The sequence below is a fragment of the Myotis myotis genome, unplaced genomic scaffold (assembly GCF_014108235.1).
Source record: "Myotis myotis isolate mMyoMyo1 unplaced genomic scaffold, mMyoMyo1.p scaffold_m19_p_11, whole genome shotgun sequence".
NCBI lineage: Eukaryota > Metazoa > Chordata > Mammalia > Chiroptera > Vespertilionidae > Myotis > Myotis myotis.
The window spans coordinates 18,677,669-18,704,646 of NW_023416315.1; the positions used below are offsets into that span (position 1 = coordinate 18,677,669).

At 44.8% G+C, this 26,978-nt stretch overlaps 1 protein-coding gene across 1 annotated transcript in view; it reads right to left on the bottom strand.

Moving 5' to 3' along the window:
• Positions 1-11,280: 11,280 nt before the first annotated feature.
• ITPRID1 (ITPR interacting domain containing 1) overlaps positions 11,281-26,978 on the bottom strand; it is a 50,722-nt gene continuing 35,024 nt past the window's right edge. The window contains exons 9-13 of the mRNA XM_036328983.1: positions 18,642-18,724; positions 17,030-18,271; positions 13,043-13,170; positions 11,948-12,059; positions 11,281-11,487 (exon numbers count right to left, since the gene is read on the bottom strand). Coding sequence (XP_036184876.1) covers positions 11,281-11,487; positions 11,948-12,059; positions 13,043-13,170; positions 17,030-18,271; positions 18,642-18,724 — 1,772 coding nt within the window. The remainder of the gene's footprint in view (positions 11,488-11,947; positions 12,060-13,042; positions 13,171-17,029; positions 18,272-18,641; positions 18,725-26,978) is intronic.

Genomic DNA, 26,978 nt, shown 5'->3' on the forward strand with positions numbered 1-26,978 from the left:
ATGCATGCCCAGAACCACTTCGCAGTCCTGCTCACCAAAGAGGGCATTTCAGAGAGAAATCGCCAGCAAAGAAAGCAGCCCTCACCATAAGGTCGGGGCGTGGAGCCCAGGAACAATGTGCTCCTCCAAAGGAATGATCCCAAATGCTCCAATCCGAGGGATGCCCTCCAGGAAAGGCCAAAGGGCGTTTAAGCAAGGGTGGGGGTGCGCCTTGCCCTCTGATGGAGAGGAAGGGTGGTGTTTGGGGTAAACTCACTGGAGGGAATGTCCTGTGCTGATTGGAGGCTCAGCAGCTCCTAGTCACTGCTCTGGGCCTCGAGAGCAGGGTGATGAGTCCGAGAGGTCAGCAGGCATCCGCTCAGACTAGAAGGGCTTGGGACACCTGAGGGCAGCCAAGAGGCCACCCACCAATGATGCTCCCCAACCTTCCTTTCCTTCCCGAGGATGCACGCAGGGCAGGACCCGAGACACCTCTCAGGGGCTTCAGTGACCTCTAGTCCCTGGTACTGAATGATCAATGCCTCCTTTCCACTTGCCAGCCTCCCAAATAGCAGGGCTGGACCCTAATACACGCACCCCAGGTTGACTCGTGGGGTTAGAATTTCTGCAGAGGCCATGGTAACCCATCGGCAGGCAGGGGCTTCCCTGTTGGCTCCAGTTTGTCTTGGTCCTTAGTGGACCCTTAAAGAGAGACAAAGGCCGCCACAAGGTAATGCTCCTGCCTAGGACAGGACGGAGACCCCAGGTGCTGAGGGCCAGTCCCCGGAGTCAGCTCTGTACCAAACTGCCTGCTCCTCTTTTCTCATCAACAGCCTGGCTGGCCAGTGGCTTAACAGTATCTTCATTTCCAAACACCAGTGGGAAATATACACCTTCTTCCTAAACTCTTCAATTCTTTTTAAATTAAACCTTTTCCGAGATAACTGTCAATTCACATGCAGTTGTAAGAAATAATAAAGAGTGCTCCTGTGCCCTTTAAGCAATGGTACCATCTTGCAAAACTATAGTACACTATCTCAACCAGCATATTGATATTGATACAGTCAGATACAAAACAGCAACATGACCACAACATCCCTCATGGCGGCCTTGCGTAGCCTCCCCCACCCTCTCCCTCCCTGACCTCCCTTTCCCTGCCCCTCCCACTCCTTAACCCCTGGCAGCCACTAATCTGTTTCCCATTTCTATAAGTCTGTCCTTTCAAAATGTTATATAAAAGGAAGCATACAGAGGTATCTTTTTGGATTTGTTCCCCCCCTCCCTCAGCATTATTCTTGGGGATTCACCCAATTTATCTCATGTGCTAACAACTTGTTTCTTTTTGTCGCTGAGTAGTATTCCATGGTCTGCACCAAAGTTCAACCACCTGCTTGCTCTAGGACACCTGATCGTCCCTAGTGTTTGGTGACTACAAATAAAGCTGCTATGAAAATTCACGTACAGGCTTTAGTGTAAACATGAGCACTCATTTCCCTGGATAATTGCCCCAGAGTGCAATTGCTGGCTCTTAGGGCACTCACATGTTTAACTGTGTAAGAAACTGTTGCCCAGGGTGGCTCCTTTCCTGTTCCCACCAGCTTTTTATGAAGGACCCAGCTTCTCCGCCTGTTTGCCAGCAGTCTGTGTTGTTACAGTTTTTGTAAGTCATTCTCATCGGTGTGAGGTGGTGTCTCGCTGAGGGGCTCATTTGCCTTCCCCTGTTGCCTGATGATGTTGAACGTGTTTTCGTATGCTTGCGTGCCATGTGTATGTTCCTTCGGTGAAAGGTCTGTCTCTTCATGTCTTTCACCCGTTTTCTTATTGGATTGCTTTTTTTCACTGTTGAGTTTTCAAATTTCTTTTGACAACCTAGATACGAGTCCTTTATTAGAAATATATGTTTGCAAATGTTTTCTCCCAGTTTATAGCTTGACTTTTCAAACTTTTAACGGAGCCTTTCATAGAGTGAAAGTTTTAGATTTTTATCAGCCCCACTTAGCATTAAATTATTTTTAAGTCATATAACGTTGAGATTCCTTCTGAGGCTCCTCAGAGAAGCTGAACTGTGTGAGGAATTTTAAAACGCTCTTTTGTCACTTAATTTCCCAAGTTCAAAGGGAGTTTTTCAAAGAGAGAAGAGTCTGAATTCCTTATTTCCCCTTTGAATAGACATGTGCACATCTCCCAAGTTCAGGCTGTTGTCGGGTGTTTTTTTCATGGTCTTCTTCTATGCGCACTTTGATTGATTGTGCCCAACCCTCCCCCCACCTTTCAGGCAGATGTAAACAGCAACTCGATGGCAGATGGTAATGTAAATCTATACCTCGGAGAGCTCTCAGTAACAGCCACATATGTGCCACATGGAAGTCAGAGACCCCTGGCCTCCGGTGCTCCCAGCGTAAGTGCAAGGAGCCATGTGTCCATGGCATGATTTGTGGGTCCACGAGCCCTTGGATGTGTGGCTGCATGAATGGCTCCTGGCTGCATTGCGGATGGATGCCTAATGGTAACTCGCTTTAAATGAATATGCTTTTATTTTAGTCTCAGATATTCCATCTTAATGAATAAGAGTGATCGCAGTGATGTACATTTCCAGACCATTTATTTTAGTCAACAGCTGATAAAATGTGCACTTCAAATATCTGCCTTCTAAAATGAGTCTAAGGCAGTGTCTGTGTAGGTGGGTGATGGGGCTCCAGCTCCTTGGATAGAGGGAGAGAGAGAGAGAGAGAGAGCGGAGACACACAGTAAACGTTTGCAGTAGGTTTTATCCCAGAGATCTTGCTGGATCTCTTTGGTTGTCTCCTTAAGCCCTGAGAGAGAAGTAACTGTTTCAGATCAGTATCTTCTGGTGAATAAGTGTCTACGTCTCTGGTTGGGAAGCTTTAACCACATTTTAGTTCTTCATAACAGAAGACTATCTGAGTTCATTAGTACCAAATTCTGATATCTGTATTTTCATCCAATTGAAATAAAGCTATAGAACAAATTTAATATTTCAGAAATTAATTGTCAAATACTTAATAGGTACTTACTGAAATAAGGGGTAATATTATTAATTTACTTTAGGTTAGTGGAGATTGACATGCCATTATAAAAAATAATACAGAGAGATAGACCCCTTCTATATTATGCCCAGTTTCCCCCAATAGTGACATTTTGTAAGATTATAGTACAACCAGGTAGTGACATTGTTACAGTTATAGTTCACTTGTCTTATTCCAATCTCTCCCCTTGTGTGTGTGTGTGTGTGTGTGTGTGTGTGTGTATCTGTGTGTAAGTTCTACACAATTTTATCCCCCATGTAGCTTCATGTATCCACCACCACAGTCAAGTTACTGATTACTTCCACCTCCATGAGGCTCCCCCATGTCTTTTTTATTATAATCACCCCCTCTTCTATTCCTCTTCTCTCTGCCCCATCTTAACCCCTGCTAACCACTAATCTGTCCTCTACTCCTATAATGCTGTCATTTCCAGACTATTATATAAATGGAATTATATACCATGTAACTTTTCTATTGGCCTTTTTTTTCCACTCAGCTTAATTCTCTGGAGATTCATCCAGGTTGTTGCATATATCAAGAGGTAATTCTTTTTTATTGCTGAGAAGTACTCTATGGTATGGTGGTCCCTGCATTGGTGGTCTCTGCGCTGGTGGTCTCTGCCTCATGCTCTTCGGTTCTCCTGCATTTGAACAGATCTGACCCATCATTTGCTCCCTCTCGAAAACCAAGCTGAGTTTATTCTTTCAGAGCTGGACATCTGGCTATTGTATAAAAGAGTGATCACCACTCAGCAGGACAGCAAGGGAGCCATGTGGCTACTAGTCGGTTACTAACCCAAAGCTTTGCTTGAATATTAATTCTACCATGGCTTCTCTGACACTCAATTAAGACAGTGAGCTACAGATGAGAAGCATGCTGAAATGATGCTGTCCATGCAGCCCTAAGTCATCAAGGGCACCCTGTCCCTGAGGCCTCTCACAGCACACGAGGATAAAAAGGCGGGCGGAGAAGGAATGCACTGCTCTTTCCCATGCTTGCTTCCTTCCAGCTAAGCTGTTACAATTTTCCAAATCTGAGAGCTGCCTGGATTCTGAGAACTCTCCACCACCAGAGAGGTGGCACATAAAGGCACTGAGCCTATTCCCCACCGCATCACCAAAGCTTGTCAATGTGACTGTGAGTGCTCCTGTAAGTAGTTGGAGGAAACCAGGAGGGGACTGCCAGATGGTAACGGTGGCAGCCTCCACACACTGTTTATGGGGGTTTCTAAACACGGAGGAAGCAAGCACATCTATTTCCCCAGAGGGCACATAGAATTTTCAGGTATGTGCAATGCAGTTTAAAGCTTTTGCTGCTCAGAGGTAGTTAAATGAGGGGTTATCATGTTTGAATTGTGCTACAAAAATATTAATAAGTTCATTAACTCTCTATAAGCACAAGGAAAAGTGTTGACTAAGGTTTTTATGGTGTGGAAAAAATCTTAAACTTTTAGGACTTTCCCTCTTTGGTTTCAACTACATGAAAAATGACACACAATTCAGGAATATGTGAAAGCAAATTTCAAACCCAGCATGTATGTAAAATAGCGGCTATAACTCTGTCCTTGGTTTCAAGGAAATTACACGCCGCAGATGACTGCATTCATAAAGCCGGTGGGAAACTCCTGCCCAGGTTCTGGCCAGGGCCACTGCAGAGCTCTGGCTCTCCTCCGGTCTGTCCAGCACACACTGGTCCGACAGGGAAGCTCTAGAATTCCTACCCAGGAGCAGCTCCAGTGACCTCTGGCCTGAAGGAAAGGTGAGAGGATCAGCCTGTAAGCTGCATTTGCAAAGCAAGTGCACGGTTATTGCTAGGTTGCACGCTCATTTGGGTTTGCATTTGGGGGGCACACTGTGGGGAGAATAAGTCAGCCAGCCTTATGTCCGTCAGTGTTTCCAGAAAGACTTTTCTTAAATTCCCATCACAATCCAGGAACCTGAATTGATAGCAATTGCCCTTGAGGTCAATTTCAAGCATCTACCTACACCTTCAATCAAAACTCACTTGATCTGATCCCATCTTACCTCTCCTACCTGCCTACATAATTTCCTCCCTGTGCCCCACACACATTCTTATCTCAAGCATATACTATACTAAGAAAGAAAGCATACGGTTTGAAAGCATAGAGAATTGGGCTTAGATGCTATCATATCTAGTTATAGTCTGGGAGACCACAGACGATTTAATCTCTGAGACCCCATTTTCCCACCTGTAACAGGAAGATAGTAATATCTGTCTTACAAAGTTGTGATGAGTTTTAAAAGAGATAATAGCATAAAGGTATGTGACACAGTGCCTGGTTTATAGTAGACACCTACTCAACCTCTTCCCTTTCCCTTTGCCTCATATATCCACCCCTCAAATTCCTGTTAATGATAAAATCAAGTTTAATTTTGTCAAATAGGAACCTCCTGGGTCAACTTAGACAAAAATCTATATTTGGTGACTCAGTGAAATTTTGAAAATCATGCGTGAGAACATCTAGTAAGAGGCGATAGCTCCATGAACCTTCGATATGTACTCATTATATCCACAGATGGGGAGCAACTTCTGCTACCAGTTAAGATGCAGAAAACTGCAAGATCCTAATGATGAGAACAAGCAAGAGAAGCCACAAAAACCTCAGGGCTTGGGCCTGAAGTTCTAGTTACCTGTAGTCTTTCTTAAAGGGCAGCATGGTTTCTCTAGAATCCAAGCTCTAACTGTCAATAGTTACCAGTTAGAGAAATGAAAGGCAAAGCTAGAGGTCACAGTCAGATGTGCAGGATCATAAAGGAAAGAGCCTGGAAGAAAATTGGGCCAAAGCAGGAGCAGGTATTAATTGATAAACAGGCTCTTGAAGGATCATTACAATCCCCGATGGGTCTGGCTCAACTTTATGGTGAAGTGGGCATGTGGTGTATGAATGTTTGGAACTGACTGAAAGACAAGGTGTCAAATCACTCATACTTCAGGGTCAACTGGCTCCTGACAGAAATACCTGGGCCAACTGGAGTAATAGCTTGGGACCTGTCACAGGAGGGAGGATGGTTAAAGGAGTCAGGCATTCCAAGGCTGAGATAGTCCCTGGCTGAGCAAACTTCCTCTATGAGATAAACTGACAAACTCCGAAGGATGGGGGCCAGAGAAGAGAAGGGGCATTTTGTACTCTTTTATTTTAAAATTGTATTTGATAATCAAACTGTCTGTAGGCAGCAATTCAGCCCTGGGGAAAGTGCCCATTGAAAAATGTGTTGAATAGCAGACCTCAAATCTCATTACATGAGTAATGGTCTAACAAAGCCTGTCTATTCTTTGCCGCCCACTTGAGATTGCTCAGTGAAAATAACCCCTTAGACAAGAAGTGGAGTCTAATGCAAATGCTGTTTTTCTACAGATGCCTTATTGTTCCTCTTCCAAATATAGCACTGAAGACTGTAGTTGGTTTGTGATGTAGGAAAACCATTGGCTGCTGTGAGCCAGGAAATTGGTATAGAGTTGATAGACAAATATGTGGCCTGTGCTTTACTCGGATAGTGCTATTTGGAATGAAAAGCAGGTTTTAATGCTAAATTAGGATAATACCATTTCTATAAGGACCAATTACATAAGAGTAGTCTACATTTTTCATTATTAATAGATTGTTCTCTTGTGACCAGTGATGTACGGCTTGTTTGAGGTACTAAAGGTTAATAGGGGTTCGGATATTTTGGCTAGTGTCTTTTTCTGGGACAATTCATGAGGAGTTTTCTGCTAAATATAAAGTGACCTTGCTTTTTGTTTATGATGAAAAGAAGAGGAAAGAGAATAAAATAAATCTATTACAGTTTGAGTGCTGCCCATATTACTATAGTAGGTCTCGCTACGTCCTTTCGTGCCTGGAGTCAACCACACACAAGGCATTCTTATAAGATGTTAAAATGTACCACATCCTGTCACTGTCCAACTTCAAACCCTTCAATGGCTTCTCACTATTCAAAATAAAATCCAACTCCCAGCCATGGCTAGAGCCCCTATCGGACCTGGTCCCTACTTCCTCCTTCCTCCGCTGGTTCCACCCTCACCTTCTTTCTGGGCAAATTCAGTCCCAGCAAACACAGGTGATGGACTTGCCCTTTCCTCTCAGGAGACTCTCTGACTCAGGTGTTTGCTCGCTTGCCTTATTTGTTTTCAGCACTTTGCTGAGATATAATTTACATACACTGTAATGAAAGTGAACAATGTAATGGTTTTAGTGTATGTTCAGTATTGTGTAATCATCACCATAATCTAATTTCTGGATATTTTCATCACCCCCAAAAGAAATCTTGTACCATCATTAGCAGTCATGTCCATTCCCCTGCTTCATTGTCTAGCCCTAGACAAATGCCAGTCTATGTTCTGTCTCTAGAAATTTGATTATTCTGGACATTTTATATCAGCGAGACCATAAAATACATGGTCTTTGGTGGCTGGCTTCCCTGCAACCAAGAGACAACTCCTCTAACTTAAAAGGAGGTGAATTCTGAAGCAAAAGTGAGAACACTATTGCTTAGGTTGCATTAACTTTATTAAAGACTTGCCATGTTGTCCTAATAATTTTTTTCTCAATGTCTCCACTGCCTGGTGAAACTGATGATCCCAGACTCAAAAACCTTGCTATTGATGGGGAGTTTCTGAAAGGTATAAACAAAGAAGTAACATGAAGAGATTCTTAGCTATGTGTGTTTTCCTCCCCAAACTAAAAATTCCTTGGTGGATTAGACTATGTCTTATTTATGTATACCCAATGTTTATTAGTGTTGATATGTTCACGAATGAGTGAATTAATTCTCTTGTCCATTCACTCATCAAATTCTTCTGTGTTTTAGGCCTGGGGATAAAATATGGAAAGATGACGACAGACAAGTCTCTTCCCCATAAAGTTTACATTCTAGGAAGGGATACAGCCACTGAACAAGTAAACAAATAAAGCAATAAAAATCCACGTAATAAATGCTATGAAGAAAACAAAGGCGGATAAGTGGGCAGAAAATAAATAGAAATGTATACAGGAAGAAGCCCCATTTCGAATAGGGTTGTTAAGGGAAGCTTTTCTGAAGGAGTGGCATTTGAACAGAGATCTGAATGAGAAGATCCCAGCCCTCTGAATATTTGGGGAAAGCAGAATAGCAAACGCAAAGAAGGAACAGCACCCAAAATGCTCCTGAAGTAAAAATGGCCTAAGATGACCAGGAATTAGCAAGAAGATCCAAGAAATTGAATCACAGTAAGAGGGAGACAGAGAGGGAGAGAGCAGTATGATATGAGGTCACAGAGGGATGCAGGGTGGGGTTGTGTAGAGCTTTGTAGATCTTGGTAGAGAGTTGGGATTTAATTATAAATGTACTGAAAAGTCACTGGAGATTCTTATGTGGGAGAGCAAAGTATCTGATTTATGTTTTTAAAAGACTACTCAGAATTATGATGACACTCCATTCTGAGCATAGATGTCTTGGTTAGGTGAGGTGGACTGAGTGCTGTGCCACACAGCGTGGGAAGGTACTCCATTCAGCCCCATCTCTGGGATGCCATCCTGACCTAAAAGGTCTCAATAAATCTCTTTGAAGGGAAAAATTCCTTTGAGAGACAATTCCTGTTGGATGATGTCCCGTGCTGTTGGCACGAGTTTATAAAACACCTTTCCTTCAAACCATCTCAGACCTGGTAATCCAGGAGGATTCGGGTACTGCATCATCATTGCTGTCACCATAAACAGTTGCATCTGGTTGCTGGGGAGCCAGACACGTGAGTCTGTGTTCCATTCCAATGGTAACTGGAACATCAGTTTCTATTATGTCCTGACAGACAAATGATTAATTAGCACAATCAGCATCTCTCCTTGAAAATGGCCATGGATCAGTGTGTTCCTCTCCATCATGTAATTGAATCAGGGCCCACACACCTGTTTCCACTTTCTTTAAACAAACACCTGCCCAATAACCAACACAAAGCGATATTAAATCCCAACCTGCCCTGTGCATAAGCACATCTTTTAACTTGACCTAATCGATGCTGAAAGCTAGGAAAGCACAGGCCTCAGAGAGGACGACTGCCTGATCCTCACATGTAATCTGAGTGTCTACACCTCTCGCCCCTCTCGGGCACGAGGCAGAGCTGGGGTGGCGGTGCTGCAGTCAGGCCAGCCCAGGCTCAGGCCTGGTTTTCCAGTTGTGTGACATTGAGCAAGCCACTTAGTCCCTGCAAGTCTCTGATTCCTCATCTTTAAAATGGGGATAATGATTTTACCATGTTTGTTGTTCTTCTATCTGACTTACATTGAACATCTTTTATGATAATGCGAATATTTATATCACTTTAGGTTGGCAAATTTCAGTTCTACACTTGATCTTAGCCAAAAGGCCGAGAAGCGATAAATTTCAGTTCTGATTAAGATAGCGTAAGTGCTCCTCCCTTTCTTTCCCACTGATAATAATGAAAAGTCCTATTCAGTATATGCAGAGCAACTACCTGAAGACTCTTAAAAGTATGTAATAGCAAGTCAACTGGGGAAGAGAATAAAAACTCAAAGAACTAGCTCCTGGAGATGAGTTTCTTTCCTCCCCTATTTTCTGGCTTAGATTCCAGGGCAGCCTGAATCTTGAAACTGTGAAACAGAAAAAGAAAAATTCAAGAAAAAAACCTCTCTCTTGGGCTAGAGGGTTGGGGAAGGAGCTGATGGGAAAAGAGATCTCTCCTTTCTAAGCCCTACGATCATCATGCCAAGGAAGTGGCATCCCCATGGCAGTGGCAATGGCAGCAGCCATGGAGGTGGCATCGGGTGTAGCAACTCCAGCAGTGGGGAATCGGCAGGCTCTTGTTTTGCTGTTTTTCCCTGAGGTAGACCCAGTTTCAGGAAGTTCATTATCGTGCATGGATGCTAAAACCGGGGTTCTGTAGGCAGAGCCAGGAAAAGGAACTCGTAGGAGTCAGAGAAGGTGGGGGGATTCACAGAGAGGAGCTAGCAAGAGAAAGGGATCCTTTCAATCTGTATATAAAGGATTGGACCCATCATGACCTATGATGCATAGGACTTCATCATAAGCAACATACCGAGGCGTTGAGAACTGAACAGGATAGACTACCACCCAGAAAAGACAGAATGCTTGTTCTGAAGAGATAGGCACCCCAAAACTCTTCCAGCCCCAACCCTTTGCCCAGCTCCAGAGCCGCTCTCATGTTTTTAGGTCATTTGTTACAGCAGCACCCCGCTTCTTGGAACTGAAATCTGGGCTGCCATCATAGAACATCACCAACCGGGTGGCTCAGACAACAGAGGTTCACTTGTTCAGAGTTCTAGAGGCCAGAAGTCCAAAATCAAGGTGCCAGCAGGGCTGGTTTCTGCTGAGGACTCTCTTCCTGGCTTGTAGACAGCTGCCTTTCCTCTGGGTCTTTGCATGGCCTTTCCCCTGTGGAAATGGGAAGAGAGGGCTCGCTGGTGTGCCTCCTTCTTTGTATAAAGACACCTGTCTTGTTGGATTAGGGTCCCACCTTTGTGACTACATTTAACCTTAATTATCTCCTTAAACACCCTAGCTCCCAATGCCATTACGGTACATGGGAGCTAGGGCTTCAGGATATGAATTTGGGGGGCGGGTGGCAATAGACATAATTAAGTCCGTAACATGTGTCTTTATAAAGAGAATGTTATATGACGTAGTGGGCTGTGACTTTTCATAGACAGATGTAGATGTGTCTCACTTTGAGCATAATGAAGAGAAATCCCAGGACATAACATTGTTTTATACAAAGCAAAGCAGTTCTCTATATTTCAATAAAGATGTTGATTAAATGCCATAGGATCTTAACTCTTATTATCCAAGGAGCCTATGGTGAAATTGGTTTCATTATATGACATTTTGCTTAAAGTCCCAGAACCTATTGATGATGTTAAGTGAGGACTTACTGTATACATGTTGGCCAGCACAGATTACCTGTGCCAGGCACATAGTTGGTGCTCACTTATTCTGTATTGAATGGAAATTAAAAGATTCTGAGTTCCTCCTGGGTTTAGCCATTGAGTGGAATGTTTAAAAATAAAAAACAGCCCATGAAAGCCTGACAGACACTTCTCCTCGGGGAAAGTTGAGAGAGGCTTGCTCTGGCTAGAATGTGCTCTTACATTTTGCAGGAGGGCCATCAAACACACTCTGATCTAGAGGGAGACACTGGTGTCCTTCTCTCCAGCAGGACAGTTTGACCCAGGGGCTGGACCTAACTCTTCCTGGGCTGGAGGAGATATCCCAGGGTGGCTCTCCTAGGTGGGGTGGGAGAGGAAGGCAGCCAGATGGGTCCTACCTGAGCAGGGAGCCTGCTGGCCATCGTCCGGAGGAAAGGCAGCCCCAGGGGCCATGGCTGGGTGGATGTGGGTGTGTGAAATCTGGCCATTCTTTTCTTCTGTCCAGTCATAAGGGTGCAGGTTTGTATCGTATGCAGGTGGTTCTCCTGTGAGAAGATCAAGCTGCTAAAAGAAAAACAGAGACAGAAAGAGTGGACAATGTACCTTATTTACACCAAACACCTAACTCAGACTGTGGGAAGGCATTTGTGGGAGGTGAATTCTCTAGCGTGGGCTTGGCCAGCAGCAGATTCTGGCGAGGACTCAGCTAGTGTTTGGTCCAAAAATGCGTTTCTTCTTCTCATTTGGAAAATGGGCTAATACTTATCTGGAATTTACAGGGCAGAGAGAAAGGCTGGCATGGGAGTCAGGGGCCCCGAGCTCTCATCCTGAGTCACCCTCACCAGCCACGTGGCCTTGAGCAGAGCAGTGTACTTTCCTGGATGTCAATGTCTTTATATTGAAAATGAAGGTGCTGGCACATAACCCAGGAGTCGTAAATGACTGCACACTCAGGTTTCTCACCGAACACACCCTCCTACGGGGGTCAGGATACAGTCCAGCCCCACACCCCCGCGTGCCGTACCAACAGGATCCCTTGTCTGATTTGCTGAGCCCGGTCTCCTAACTGCAGCTCCAGCTCCTCCACCTGCTGCCGCACGGCCTTGCGTAAAGTCTGCAGTTGCTCGGCCTCCTTCCTGCAGGCACATAATAGAAAACCAAATTCCACAGCCACCCCCATCCAAGGACCATCTCCCACTGCTCCTCCCAAAATGTAGGTCATGCCTTTGCTATTTCTTACAGGAGAATGTCACCTTCGTCATTTGTATCAGTTGCAGACACGGGCACATTCCTAGAGTAGGTTTTCTTTTTAAATAACTCCACTGCAGGATAATTTACCTGCCATGAAGTTTACCTATGTTAAGAGTACAATTCAATGATTTGTAGGGAATTTGCTAAGCTGTGTAACTGGCAACATCCAGGTTTGGGACACGTGCATCTTCCAATAAGAACCGTCATGACCTTGTACCACTAATCCCTAGTCCCTCAGCTTCAGGCAACTACTCATCTACTTTTGGATCACATACTTTTTTTTTTTTTAATATATTTTATTGATTTTTTACAGAGAGGAAGGGAGAGAGATAGAGAGTTAGAAACATCGATGAGAGAGAAACATCGATCAGCTGCCTCCTGCACATCTCCCACTGGGGATGTGCCCGCAACCCAGGTACATGCCCCTGACCGGAATCGAACCTGGGACCCTTCAGTCCGCAAGCCGATGCTCTATCCACTGAGCCAAACCGGTTTCGGCTGGATCACATACTTTTGATCTATGTGAAAATAATGCAGATTTTCAAAACCCCCAAAACTCCGACATCTGCATTTACACGAGTCCCACTGGCATTGATTAAAGATGTCCTACTGGCCAGCCCCCTCTTCCCAGCTGCTGCCCGCATTCTGACCTCAGAGAGCCATGGCCATCAAGGGTAAGTGTTGCTGTCTGGCAAATGGCTCTCACAGACTCCCACTTAGAAAAGGAGAAGGAAAGCATGAGAGCCAGGAGAAGCTGGCCAGTTTCTCCGTAGCCCTGCTCCAGGGCGCTCATCTGTCCTGCCCTGATCACCTTTCTGCTTCAGGTGTGGGGTTGGTACTTACTCTTATGGCTCCCTCAGATAATTACCTCTCCTCTTCGGACATGTCCCTGGAAAAGAGGGCCTGCTGCCCTGTGAGGTGCTTTTCCATGTCCTCCAAGTGCTCCTGGAAACACTGGCAGAGCGTCCTCATTGCTTCCATCTCCAGGGCTGTGTACTGAGAACCAGCAGAGAGAGCTAGGGAGGGAGTCCTGATTCAACGCAGGAGGTGCCAGGGTGGGGCCCACCATCCCACCGGGTTCACCGCTTTGCCCCACTGCTAATGTGTGGGGAAGAGAAGAGGGAAAGGCCAGCCTTGGGCTTCTCCCAGCAGCTGGAGGCAGTACTTGGCTGGGACAGGAGGGTAGAAGCTGTTGGATGGCCCTGGAGACATTCTGTCCTGGAGATGGGAAGACAGTCTGGAGGACTAGCTGATACCGGGATGGGAGAGTTTAGATCAGGGGTGAACTTTTGTCTGCCAAGGGCCATTTGGATATTTATAATATCATTTGCAGGCCACACAAAATTATCAACTTAAAAATTAGCCTGCTGCATTTGGTCAAATATTTAATGAACTCACCCCTAACGCCTTGGCAGGGCCAGACCAAATAATTTCTTGGACCTTATATGGCCCATGGGCCAGATGTTCCCCACCCATGTGATAGATGGAGGAGAGGAGGGCAGAGGGCTAGAGTACGGGCTTGCATTTAGAAAAGTGGAGTCTTTCTCATTTCACTTTGTTGCCGAGTGCTGCCTCACTCTGAGTCTCTATAACATTGAACACATCTGTTCAGATGGTTATGTTTAATTAGAGAGTCTTCTAAGAAAATTTTTGTTCGTCTTAGCTTGGCTTTACCACAGTCCCTGGTGATTGAAATCGGAGAACCATCTCCAGGCAGCTAAGAAGGCCATCCACAAAGAGGCAGGCACAGGTGGGCATCCCATCCCCCCATGAAGTGGAATCTAGGATTGGACTGTCCCCCCAGTCCTGCTCCCCATCACTCCTGATGGGAATCATCCTCTACATCTTCCTTTCTCTGCATGTCTGTGCTTCTGCCTTGGTGTCCTTACTTAATTATATTCTTAGAGCCACCAAGCCCAGTCCATTTGTCAGGCACTCTGCTGATGTGCTGAGTTCTTACCGGCTATCTCTTGTTTTCCAGCCCAGGTTGGACCGTGCTTTGAATGGGTCCATAACCTAAAACCTCCGCATCCCTACCCATCTGACTTTGAGTGATGCACATGCTAGTTGGAGCCTAATGCTCTCTCCACCAGGCCATGGGTTTGGACCCCCTTCCTGATGGGCATGGCAGAGGCTGCTAGTTGCCTACTCACTATCTTTCCCCTCTTTATTCTTACTAGCAAATTCCAATAGCTTAGGGGCAGCAATATGTCTAAGTAAGAAACTCTGTTTCTCAGCATTCCTGGCATGTAGATAGCAATGAGGTGGAAGTGGAGAGCATGGAGCTGGGATTCTGGGAAGCTCTTTAAAGAAGCTGATTTCTCAGGCAGGTGTCTTTTAACCTTTTCTTCTTTCTTCCATGGAAACCTGCCTTACAGCTCCGGTACTTCCTCCCAGACCTGCTTCTAAGAAGTCCCAGATTCTTACCTTCTCCTCAAACCACATGGCCAAGATGCTGGCAGCCCGATGGCTATTTCTTTTTGCTTATCAGAATTGTCACAATGAAAATATTTTCCTAAGAGTGATATTTTTATTTTGAAAACTCTCCATCATTTTGCTTGGAGAGTTGGGTTTTCATTCTTTTTTTATCTTCTAAATTTTATGCCGAATAACCTTCTTTGTGTAGCAAACTCCCTAGTTACTTTTGCTTCGGTGTGAGTGCATTGGAATCAGTGAGAGGAGTGTTTGAAGCATCACTAGTGTTGGCAAGTGTTGAAAGGTGACTACAATTGTGGCTCTTCAAATCAGAAAAGGTCTTAGAGATCATGAAGGACTTTCAGAGATCGAGTATCGTGACAGAATGGCTAACGTGTCCAAGGTCAAAAAACGACAGTCAGATTTCAAAGCCAAGCCTCCCGGCTCATTTCTGTTCGGAGTCACAGTAGGGACTACAGTGTGGCTGGCCACATGGAGAAGTTATTTGTCCCTTGAGAGTGAGCTGATGAGTAGTACCACTAGGTTCCTATAAGGTGATCACATTCTATGACAGTGAGGCCAGGGACATGGAAATATGGCACTCAAGTAGGCTGAACATTGTAATCATTGAATTTTAGATTTCATCTAGTTTTTTGAGTTTTTGTGATTGGAAGGTATGGGGGCTGGGATAGATGGCCTATGGTTCCCTGTGTAAGGAATGACATGGAAAATTCTGAAACACTGCCATCTTCTGGTCATTTGGAAACACTAAATATACATTTTGGCTCTAGAACCAGTATTGAAGTAGTTGCAGAAAAAAGGAAACCTTAAACAAAAAATAAAATAAAATAAAAAGGGGGAGGGACTATTTTGAACTCTTTTTTGCAATATAAGATCTGGGTATATATAATACAACATCACCGAACAGCAATGAACTTTTGAAATGGCTCATATTACCTTTTAAATGGTATATGCTTTTCTCTTTCTTTAAATCTAAGTCATGAACATTAAAAAAGAATTTTCTAATATCCAAAAATCTAATTTCTGATACATCTTATTTCCTTTTCTGAAAAATATTCAAAAAATTAACAAATCATTGTGAAGAATTCACTTCTATATAATAATTTAATTATGTCAGTAAACCATTGTCTTAGGTAATGCACAAGACCACACAAATGGCATTCACCAGCCTAGTGTTTCCCTGCACTATTACATCCTTCTATATAAAGGGGGCAGTGGGGTGTTCTTCTGAGCTTTTAAACTGCAATGCTCTTAATTGCCATACCTGTTTGGAACTCCCATTGTCATGTAAGGGACGGTATCTGTCACTGTCTATAATTTCCACTTGGTTCAAGACCTATGTTCTAGATAACTTTTTCATTATTTTGATCATTAATTTTTCTCCCCCTAGCTAGCACCTAGCATCTAACTTAGAGCCATTTTTCTCCAGGATATTTTTTCAGGCCTTACACACCCAGGCTCGCTCACTGTAGGTGTTTTGTCTCTTTGTTCTTGAGTTTGTTCCTTAGTTTATTTAAGTAGCCTCTTCTTACGGGTGACTGAAATACATTAGTTTCACTTGCTTTTCCCTTTCTCTCTGTGTGAGTGTGTGTACACCTGCACAGGAGTACAGATATGCACAGGTATGTGTGTTTTGATTGTTTCCTTTGAGTGTGTGTTTGTGGTTCCTTGGATTTAAATTAAGAGAAATAAATGCATTGTCTCTAGTAAAACCCATGTAGTATGCATTTCAGCAGGTGTATAATGCCAAATCAATTTGATATAAAAGTACCATTTTTTGTATAATTGCAAATTTTAAGAGGAGAGAAGGCTGAGTCAATGTGAGATGAGGTACAGGAAGACATGGGATGGTGACAGGCACACTCATCTGAACTCCCGTTCATTTAAAAGCTATATGCAAGTCTGATGTTGGGCCGCAAAGCCCTGTATTTTCTGCAGAAGTGCAATATGTCATAGACTCCAATCAGGAGGAACATCTATTTCCAGTGGCCAGATCTCTCCACACAGTTGGGGCGACTCCAAATAGGCTCAGATAGACTGATGGGCTCATGCAAGATTATACAGCTACGCGGATGTAAGACAGAGAACTGGTTCCTTAGACTGAACGGAAGATGGCATTCAGATGCACTCGTACTTATAACCTTACACACGAATTCAGGCAGGGTACCACAGCCCTCTGTAAAATGGGAATTAATAAGAAAGGTGGCCTTCTGTACTTCACAAGGTAATGCGAAGTATGACATAAGGAGAGATTTGTGAGAAGATACCATAAATCATAAAGCACTCTGCAAATACTACTCCTGGTCCGCAACAAGAAGGTGTGCCCTGAGCCTGCATTCAGAAAGGGAGGCCAGTCGGCATCCCTGAGGGGTGTGTGTGGCCTCGTCTGCCTCCCCGACCTGCAGGGGTGAATACTTACAGAGCACAGCTCCCGCACCGCAGTCTTCATGAACTGGGCTTCTGGGTGACGGTGCCAGAGTGGGCCATGCCCGCAGGCTGAGTGGCGGTGGGGATGGCGATGACAACAGTCACAGCAGGGGGCAGGTGCAGCACGGCAGATGTCCGCTGGGCAGGGACTAGGGAAGCCCGTGTCTAGAGAGACAGATTTGGTGAGGGGCCGGGCCTCGTTTCCTGGAGCTGCACAGCGATGCCAGGACCTGGGCTCACACAAAGAAGTCTGAACAGAGACATCACTGAACTGCCTGGCTTCGGCCCCCAGGACAGGTTCTGCTGTGCTAACAGGGTCACACACAGTGCATTCTAAAGTTGTTCTTCTAGAATCAGTCCCCAAGGCCACAGCATTCTGAGCAGCTGACACCAGGTTGCAGGACATCTGGGTTGTCACAGACTCGGAGCTGACAGCGCTTGAGTCAGCATCTGAAGGAAGGGTTCCCATCTCAGATTCTGCCCTGGGGGGTATGTGACCCCAAGCTCTACACCTTGGCTTCATTTGGGGAGAGGTACCTCCAGACAGCTTATCGGGGTGGGGAACGGACTTCTCAGATGTTTGAATAAGGTCAACTGTATGGGGTGTGGCCTCGCCGGGCTTGGGGACATGCTGAGTCAGGAAGGTGCAGTTGATGTCAGGACAGAGTTGACTGCTTTCTGCTTCTCTTGGGGCCTCAGAGTCAACAGGAAGGAACTTGTCTTGAGGTTGACCCACTCCAGGTGACCTCTGAGGCTCACAGTGGAGGCTCTGCACACACAGGCCCCCTGCTCCCTCCGGCCTCAGGAACCCATCCTTCCCTTCTGTGAGGTGGGTCACCATAAACTCCAGAGGATGGTCACGTCTGGAGGCCGGTGTGCCGACACTGGCCTCATGCTGGGTGTGGGGCACGGGCGGGGGCTGCCTCTGATGGCTGTCTTTCCTGGGGTGTTCTCCCCCAGTGCTGGCCACGTCCAGGGCCATATCTGAGGCCAACCGTTCTGGTGGTCCCCCCGTGGCCTCGAGCTGAGACTCTTTCTCCACCACAGCTGTTGAAGACTTGTCCTCTAAGACACTCCAGTCTTGACCAGAAGAAGCTGTGCTCACCACACTTTTGGAGCCAGACTCGCCTGCCTCTGGCTGGCAGTCCTGGAGTGCCCCTGAGTGCTGACCCTGACCCCTGGGCTTTCTACTTCCATTCTCAGCAGGACTTGGGCCTCCAGGCAAGGAGGGCATCTGTGGAAGAAACCAGGATAAAGGGAAAGGGGTCAGGAAGGGGGGAGGCTCTAGGTGTAAGAAGTGCTTTCTTTTTTGCCTTATCATTACCATTGAGTCAGGAGATAAGGGTTACACACTCAGTTTTCGTCAGTTTCCTACTTTAACTGGGACCTTCTTCCTATGAGGCTCAGCTTCTTTGTTTAGTAAAAGCAAAAGAAACTAAAAGGGAAAGGGATGCTGAGCTTTCTGGCTCCTCATTTAATGTCCTCTGTCCCTTGGGTGCCTGTGGCTCATGTGTTCTAAGCATTGGGTGCCTTTCCCAATTGCGGCAGCACATTTCAGTCTCGTACGTCCTCCAATCCTCTCCCAGCCCCCACACGGCCCCTACCTGCGGGGCTGGCGGGTCCGGTGGCTCCTCCAGGAACCCGCTGCTGTCAGACTGGCAGCTGTTTGCTCTGCTCACTGTGGTGCCTGCAGAGAGAAGTGAGGAGGCCTGGTGAGTAGAGTGAGAACAGGGTGACAAGACTGGCCTGAAACCCTCCATGTGGCCGACACGCCGTAGATCCTCAATAAACGCCCGCTGCGTGGAAGTGTAAATGAATGAGGCGATTCCAAGGTTTCTTTCCTCAACTGTCAGAGGTCCACGTAAAAGTGTGTCGCTGCTTTCCTAATACGAGGAGTAAAACAGGAAACAAAGACAGAGGAACTAACGTCTCTCAGCACTAAGTAACAATATGAGTGTGAAATGTATCATTACTAAGGGGAAGAAAATCCAGACGGAAACACATATGCCTTAAATGTCACGCTAACAAAACATAACACTCCAAATCTATACATCTGTGTGCATACATATATATTGCACTGAACTGAATATTTGTGTCCCTCCCCCCATTCATATGATGAAATTCGAACCCCCAAGGAGATAGCATTAGGAGATGGGGCCTTTGGGAGGTTATCTGGTAATGAGGTCAGAGCTCTTATGAACGGGATTAGTGTCTTTATAGAAGGAGACCCCAGAAAACTCCCTCGCCCCTTCCCCTAGGCGAGGACACAGAGAAAAGATGAGCACCTCTGGACCAGGAGGCTGACTTTCACCAGACACCGAATCTGCTGGTGCCATGACCTTGGACTTCCAGCCTCCAGAACTGAGAGAAATAAATCTCTGTTGCTTATAAGCCACCCGGTTCATGGCATACACGGCAACCGCAGCCCCAAATGGACTCAGACATAGCCATTCTTTTTCTTTTGACTAAATGTTGGGTAGGAACTCTTTACAAGCCTCATCTGGACTCTATTTATAGGACAAGCTCGTGTCATGTTTTCGAGGGCTGCTCTGGCAATTTTGAGAGGCTGGAAGGGGCAGAGAAGAACGATGTTACATGTGGGCAGGTAACGACTGTAAGCACCAGCATCTTGGAATCCTGCATTTGTAACTTCTTCTTAACGGGTGGGGGGAATGGGAGGTCGCTAGGGAGTCACCCTGCTACTGGTTAAACTGTAGGATTTCTCTTCTGAATGAGAAATGCTTCCCTTTACACTACTTTATGGGCTAGAAGAGGAAGTCTCCTGAGAAGAGGGTGGTTGGAATGGAGCTTCCTTATGTTGCAAAAAGCAGGAGGAGTCTTATTTGTCCTGGAAGAAAAGACTGGGGGTAGGTGGAAAGGAAACGGCTGCTGGTTGGTGGGCGGAGTGCTTGGATGTGTGGTACGTAGATGAGAAGTAGGGAACTTGCCTTGGCTTGAAGAACAGCTGCTGCAGAAGAATTCAGAGGAAAAAACACACAGACACTCCATTCTCCTTCTGTGTTCTAGGTCCAGCCTTCAAGGCCAGCTGCACTAACAAGGGCGGCGCCTCCTCTCCTCACAGGACTTCTCTCCAGCCTCGCCAGCCATGTGTCTGAGCAAAGACAGCAAGACCACTGGGAGAGACATGGTCCCATGGTCCCATGGTCCCATGGAGAGACATAGAAGTCCAAGATCAAGGCACCAGCAGATTCAGTATTTGGTGAAAGTCAGCTTCCTGGTTCATAGACACTCATGAGGTCCCAGAGGTGGCCTATCAGCCCAAACCCCAGCTACACCTCCTACCCCCTGAGGTCAATGTAAACAGGAAAAAAAGCTTAGATTTGTAGAATTAAAATTTAGGAACTCCACATTCATGAATTCCCTTCAAATAAAATGAAAGACTAAAACCCAGAGGACATACATTTTTAATACTGAATCTTAGGGACATGAAAGAAATTCAAGCAAAGTTTTGAGAAAACCATGTTCTTAGACATAGCTATTCTTACCGCATAATTAAGGGTAAAATATTAAAAAAAAATGCTAGTCATAGACCTAAATAAGACCTCTGCTTCTGGCAAGCTGAAGTAATAAAAACTAGATTTCCCTACCTCCTGAAATAATTTAAAAATTGGACAAAGTATATGAAAACACGCTTTCAAGAAAATGGACATCGGGTGATTAAAGATGGCAGACCCTGACAGGCAGGAAAAAATCACAGGAGCCTATAATGACCCAGCCTCCTGCCTTGAGAGAGTTCACAGTCCAGGCTGCAGGGAGAGTGAAGCAGGCAGACCCTGGCAGACTCCCTGGGTTGAGGAGACAGAACTGAGTCTGGAGAAGCTGAGCCAACTGGAGTCCACAGAGTTGGGTGGGAGAAAGGAGAGAGCTGCACAAAGAGAGAACTCAAGGGTCCCTCTTGAGTTTTCAGCCAAATACTGATCAGCCATGCATGCAAGGAAACTCAGAAGACCGTGGAAAGAAGCATTGGAAAGGATTCGAAGATTCAATGCCCAACACTCCCCCAGACCTGGAACAATGCATGTTCCCACCGCCAGCTTCCAAAACCTCCCAATTCACAGAGCATTGGCAGGACAGAGTACTCAGATGGGTCTTGACTTTGGGGAAGATAAGTTGGCATCTGGCAAGAGTCATGCAAGCAGGACCAGCACCCCCAGGCCAACCCAGCCCAGTTCCTGAAATGAGCCCAAGACTGGGAGAACTTTAGAAGCGTCCTCACCTCCCGTGGGATTTTCCCTATACACTTACTATGCCCAAGGAGCCATAGATCTTTATGATTCCACTAGACAGGGGCCTTGGCTTCCCACCTTCTGCCTACCAGTCCTTTTCCCTGATAGATCTTGTTATTCAAACCCTTCCCTACTGGGTGGGTCCTGTTCCAAAGAGCTGCCCACCCCTGCATGAGTTTGTCCTGCTCCTTAAGCTGCTGGTTCCCTCTCATGGCAATCCCATAACTTCTCTATGCAGTAAGCTCCTGAGATCCAGGTAGGCTCCATAACTATCATCTTGAAAACCCGGAGCTGGATCTGCTGAGTTCAGCTTCAGTCTCTCCTTCCTCCTGGCTGTGCGATCTTGGACCTGTCACTATGCTCGCTGAGCCTGTTTCCTCATGGGGAAAAGAATGAATATGGTAATCGTATTTTACTTGTGGGGTTGCGATGAGGATCACATCCAATAATATATAAACGAATATTTATGCATATGGTAAAATGACATAAAATGTATACGTGTATATATACACACACACACACATATTTTTGCTGTAGAGCATCTTAATATTTACTAGAACTCAATCACTATTAATATCATTCCATTTCATTAGTGAACATAATTAGTAATAGTAGTGTTAACTAGATTTTACTTTCCTCAGATTGGTGGATCCTACCTGGGAAGGACCCATTCACCTTTGGAAACATTTCTGCTTGGGAGGAGACATGCCTCAGGCACTTTGTCCGAGCAATCACCAGGTGGCAGCCTTACACCAACCACAAGGAGGAGCCAGGGCCTTGCCAATCTCAGATGGCTCAGTCTTGTAGGAAAAAGCAGTGGGAAAGCTGCTTGTGGAAACTGGGTTGGTAATAAGAGCTCCTGAATCCTACAGGCAAGTTTTCCACATAACTTAGTCTGAGTTATGAGGCTCAGGGGGAAAAGCCTATGGGATTGCAATATAAATGAGGGCAGGGGAACAGAACAGGAGCCTTAGGGGTGTGATGTACTCTGGAATCGTGTCGAGCCAAAGAAATGGTTCAATCAGACTCTTTAGGGTTTACCATCTTCATCTTTTCTTTACTGTTCTGCTTTACCTATTTCCTTGCCAAGTTCCCCTCTCTTCTGTCTCCCAATGGTAGAAAATTCTGTGACATTACAGATTATGCAAACTCAACTGCCTCCAGAAGCTGGGCGGTAGCCAGTGTATGAGCAGCTGGATTTAGACAACAGGGAGCAGGGTGGGTTGTCTGCACTTGAGAGTGGGCCACAGTCACTCCACAGGGAGCAGGAAGCTTAGGAAGCCAGGATGGTGCCATCCACCATCCAGTACAGGAATTCCTTCTGGAACTTTCCTTATAGAGGGCCATCTAGTTAGGGCTTACACACTTATGTGACATGGACCTACTCCGATGTAGACAGGACATATCATACCTTTTAGAAAATGATTCTATTAGGAGTCAAACCTACTTTAGCATTTCTGTTTGTTGGTCATAGCTCTGCTCCGTGGAGTAATACAGTCATTCTAACAACCTCCTTTCAAAGCAGCTGTCTCATACCCTCCAGGCCTGTTACCCTCCGGCCTAACTCTCCCCAGATCCCTGAAGTGAGCCATCATGGGGTAGGGCTTCCAGACCATTTGTGTCTTATACATTTGTGTCTTAAATAAGCTCTTGCTTAATAATGTCCGCTTTAAAATCTGCAACTCGAACTCGAGATGTGTTCTGATAGTTCACTTCCACACATACAGTCTGCTGTCGGGTGAGGCTAGTCAGAACGTATGCCCTGCATTGTGTCCTACCCACACCAGTCTCTGCTTTGACTTCAAGAGATACATGTTTTGAAAAGTAAATGAATGACTTCAAGTAGCACTCTTGTGAAATTTGATCTAGCTATTTTGGGACCATGGTTCTATCCCGTCTAGGGTAATTTTGATCTTCATTCTGAAGTCTATCTGTGTTACCCATAGATTGAAGACACATTCTTGCTGTGAGCCAAGTCGAGAGGCTGAGAATATTTGTGACTGTGGCAAATATTCCTGAAGCAATTAATTCTTCCTTCTCTGTGAGGACAAATTTTAATGAAGAGCCAGTGCTAATCTCAGATCTTAAAATAGAAGAAGTTTCCAGTGCAAAACGAACAATGTCCCTGTCACCATTTGAGACGGTAGGTGGACTGCAAATGTAATACCAATTCATTTGGAACTTTGCATTTCTGCACTGATTCAATCACCATAGTCCTAGAGACAACCAGTCCAAATGCCTTTTCTCTCGTGAAGCTGTCTAGGAGCAAACATTATTTTTGATAAGTTAACAGGCTGATGGCCAGGTGATTATGTCAAACGCTCAGACAGTAAGAGGCAGTAGAAGTCCTTTTACGTGGCAGCCTGCTACATCAAAAGCAATAATCCCGGATGTGACAGGAAATAAGAAATTTGGAGTCTCTAAGCTGGAGAACTAAGATTTTCATCAAGAATCGGGCTCATGATTTTCAACTAGGGAAGTTGTAGGACGCATGGCTGCGCCAAAGACAAGGGGAAATCTCAGGAAGTCAGAGTGTGGGCTGTTCTTTCATTGCCCCCACTCCAGTCCTTCGTGGCCCTGTCTGTGCTCCAGGCTTTCACAGTTTTCAGTCAGTAGGAGGCGCCAGAAGTGGGAGACTGAAGGGCAGGAGGAGGAGTGTGGAGTATTTATTTGCCACCACCTCTTTCAGGGACTTTTTGAAAACAGCTGTATAACTTCATGGTAAGAACTCCTGGTGGAGTTTCCTTTCTAAGGTTCCCACGTCCAGCAGGCTCCAGTAATGCGATCCCTTCCCTGTTTTTTCAGACTTGGGAGTGATCCTGGGCTATCTACTCCTGCCAGCCATGGAGTGCTACCCCCACCACAGTCAACCAGACTAGTATGAATGCCTTGCCATGGTCAACGTAGTTTTCACATAGCATTGTATCTTTCTATTTTAATTATGATTACTCTGCTTTTTAATAAAAAAAGTGGTTTGGGTAACGTCAACTCACTCAAGCTCAGAGGAAAGATGGAGAGAGGATTGGGCACTGTCCTCCATAACTGTCGTATTTAATCACTTTCATCTCAGTCCTATTCATTTTAATGAGTCTCTAAAGAATATCTTCATGTCACCCTTTCCCCCACTAATATTTTTTTTTTTTACTGCTTCTAAGTCATTTTAATTTCTGATAAAAGTCATCACCTGCGTTTGATGAGCTTGTCTGTGGACAAAGCCACAGATTAAGGATAAATAGGTGTCAAAGAAACATACTAAGAATGCCCTTTAATCTCACGTGGGGACAATGAAAAACATCTTCCCCAACATACTTGTTTTAGAAACACATAATTCACAAGGTATGCCTTCTGAGCAACCAAATAAAGTAAAATTATCTTAAAACAGCTGATTGGCCATTCTCTAAAAAAAGCTGGCTGTATGTACATATTCATTCCACAAATACTTACCTACTGTGTGCCGGACAGTGTGCTAGGTCCCGGGGACACATGATGAGTGAGACTATGTCTCTCCTCTCCAGAAGTTCACGGTCTAGCATTCTAAGAATAAGCTCTGAGGATGTCATTACAAAGAGTAAATCTGCCTTCATAACAAGAGCTTTTGGGCACATTGAAAACAAAGTCCTTTTTTCTGGGGCTCCAGCAGCCCTGGTTCCTCCTCTAGAGCATGGTTTCCCTGATGAATGTGTGAAACTGGATTCAAATGCTAAAAGCTATTCAGAAAAGAAAGCCTGAATACTTACCACAGGGGAAAAACACATCAAATTGTATCTGTCTTTGGGATATTCATGATAACAAAGGGAAGCGTGACAACAGAAGTGAAAGGAAGTGAAAGGACAATCATGGATCTACAGATAGTAAAATGGGAACAAAAATACATTAGAAAACTTATCTCTACCTTTGAGCCCCAGATTAGTGGTGGTCATTTAAAACATTATCATGACAATGCTCAGCACGTAAGGTTTTACACCTAGACTTGAAGCATGAATTGTGGGCATAAGGTGGCCTATTTCAAATGGACTTCAAAAGCAGTTGTATGGGTTGGCCTAATTTCAAACCAGCAATTTTTATACCTTCAGTCACACAAAATATACCCCATTGCTTTGTGTGATGTTATGGTTCTCTTTTCTGGACTTTGCTCCTACAAAAGGAAAACAAGAAGATGCACGCACAGTAACAGATTTTTGAGGCTGAATCCTTTTTTTCTTGGTAGAACATGTTTTTGCCAAGTTTACAACCCACTTGAACTTCTGTCTGTTCTTTGATTTTAGAAACAACTTGAGCTCCTTTTAACTTTGGTAAAAATCACAGACTTAGCCATAGATAAAGAAGTCTCAACGAAGTTTACAGAAAATTTTTATCATCCCCAAATATGTCTAAATAAAGAACTTTCCTATTAACTTTCAGTGAAGCTGAATCTGATATATAGTGTTTTAACTTAAGGAGAGATCATTTTATTTTGATTAGGCATTTATAACCTAATTCTATAAAGGAAAAGATTTTTAAAAAGACATCCTAAGAAAAGCTTCTTCTAATCTTTATCTGTTTAAAGGATATGTGTTATTTAAACACTTATTTGATCATTTGTTTCCTCAACATACATATTTTTGAGTGTTTCTAAGGTAAATTCTGGTGATTGAAGAGAAATCAGACATTTCTGACATTAAAATGTTATGTCATAGTGGATTTAAGCTGCTTAAATTTAGCTTTACACATAAAGTTAAAACAAATACGTTAGGAACATGTTACACAGAGAACTGGCTAATCAAATGATCAGGAAGGAAGACTCAGGACTGAGAGCCTTGGGTATGGATTGGTCATTAATCATCTTGGCACTAGGAATAAACCTCATGGGCCCTTTCCCCCTCATATGTAAGGAATGAAGTTTTGCCTAGAAATTTACTCATTAAATCTTCCATCCTATAATGAAAAAAGTCTGGTTGCCTGAAAAGAATTACAGCCCCACCTTCACTTCTAAATATCTAACATGAGTACGCATATTGGTTCAACATGGTTCACTAAAGTCTACAGAAACATGGGAAGAATACCTTGTATGTATTTACAAAGAGAGGGAGCAGAGACTAAATCTATATTAAAAATAAAAACAGCCCAGTTGGTGTGGCTCAGTGGTTGAGTGTTGACCCATGAACCAGGAGGTCACAGTCTGATTCCTGGTCAGGGCACATGCCCAGTTGCAGGCTTGATCCCCAGTAGGGGACGTGCAGGAGGCAGCCGATCAATGATTCTCTCTCAGGGATGCTTCTATCTTTCTCTCCCATTGATGTTTCTATCTCTCTCTCCCTTTCCCTTCCTCTCTCTGAAATCAATAAAAACCCAATACAATATTATGGTTAATATATAGAGATGAAAGGTAATGGGACTATGTTTTTTAAAAACTGGAAGGAGACAAAGGTCAGGGAAGAGAGCAGGCAGGGATGTGTTCTCAGATATGCTATAAGTGACAAACAAGCAGGTCTTGCAGAGTGAATCCTGAAATGCTTCCTCATGATACACAAACCACTTCATTTCATACATTTTGGCTTCTAATAGAATGCAATCTGCAACTGCAAAACACATTTTATAGTAAAGCTACACCGGTGAGGTATTTGCAGCATGGGATTCACAGGACGATGTGCCACTTGGAGTCAGAGAGATCTGGGTTTTGTCCTGGTGCCAGAGCTCACCAGCTGGGTGAACCTG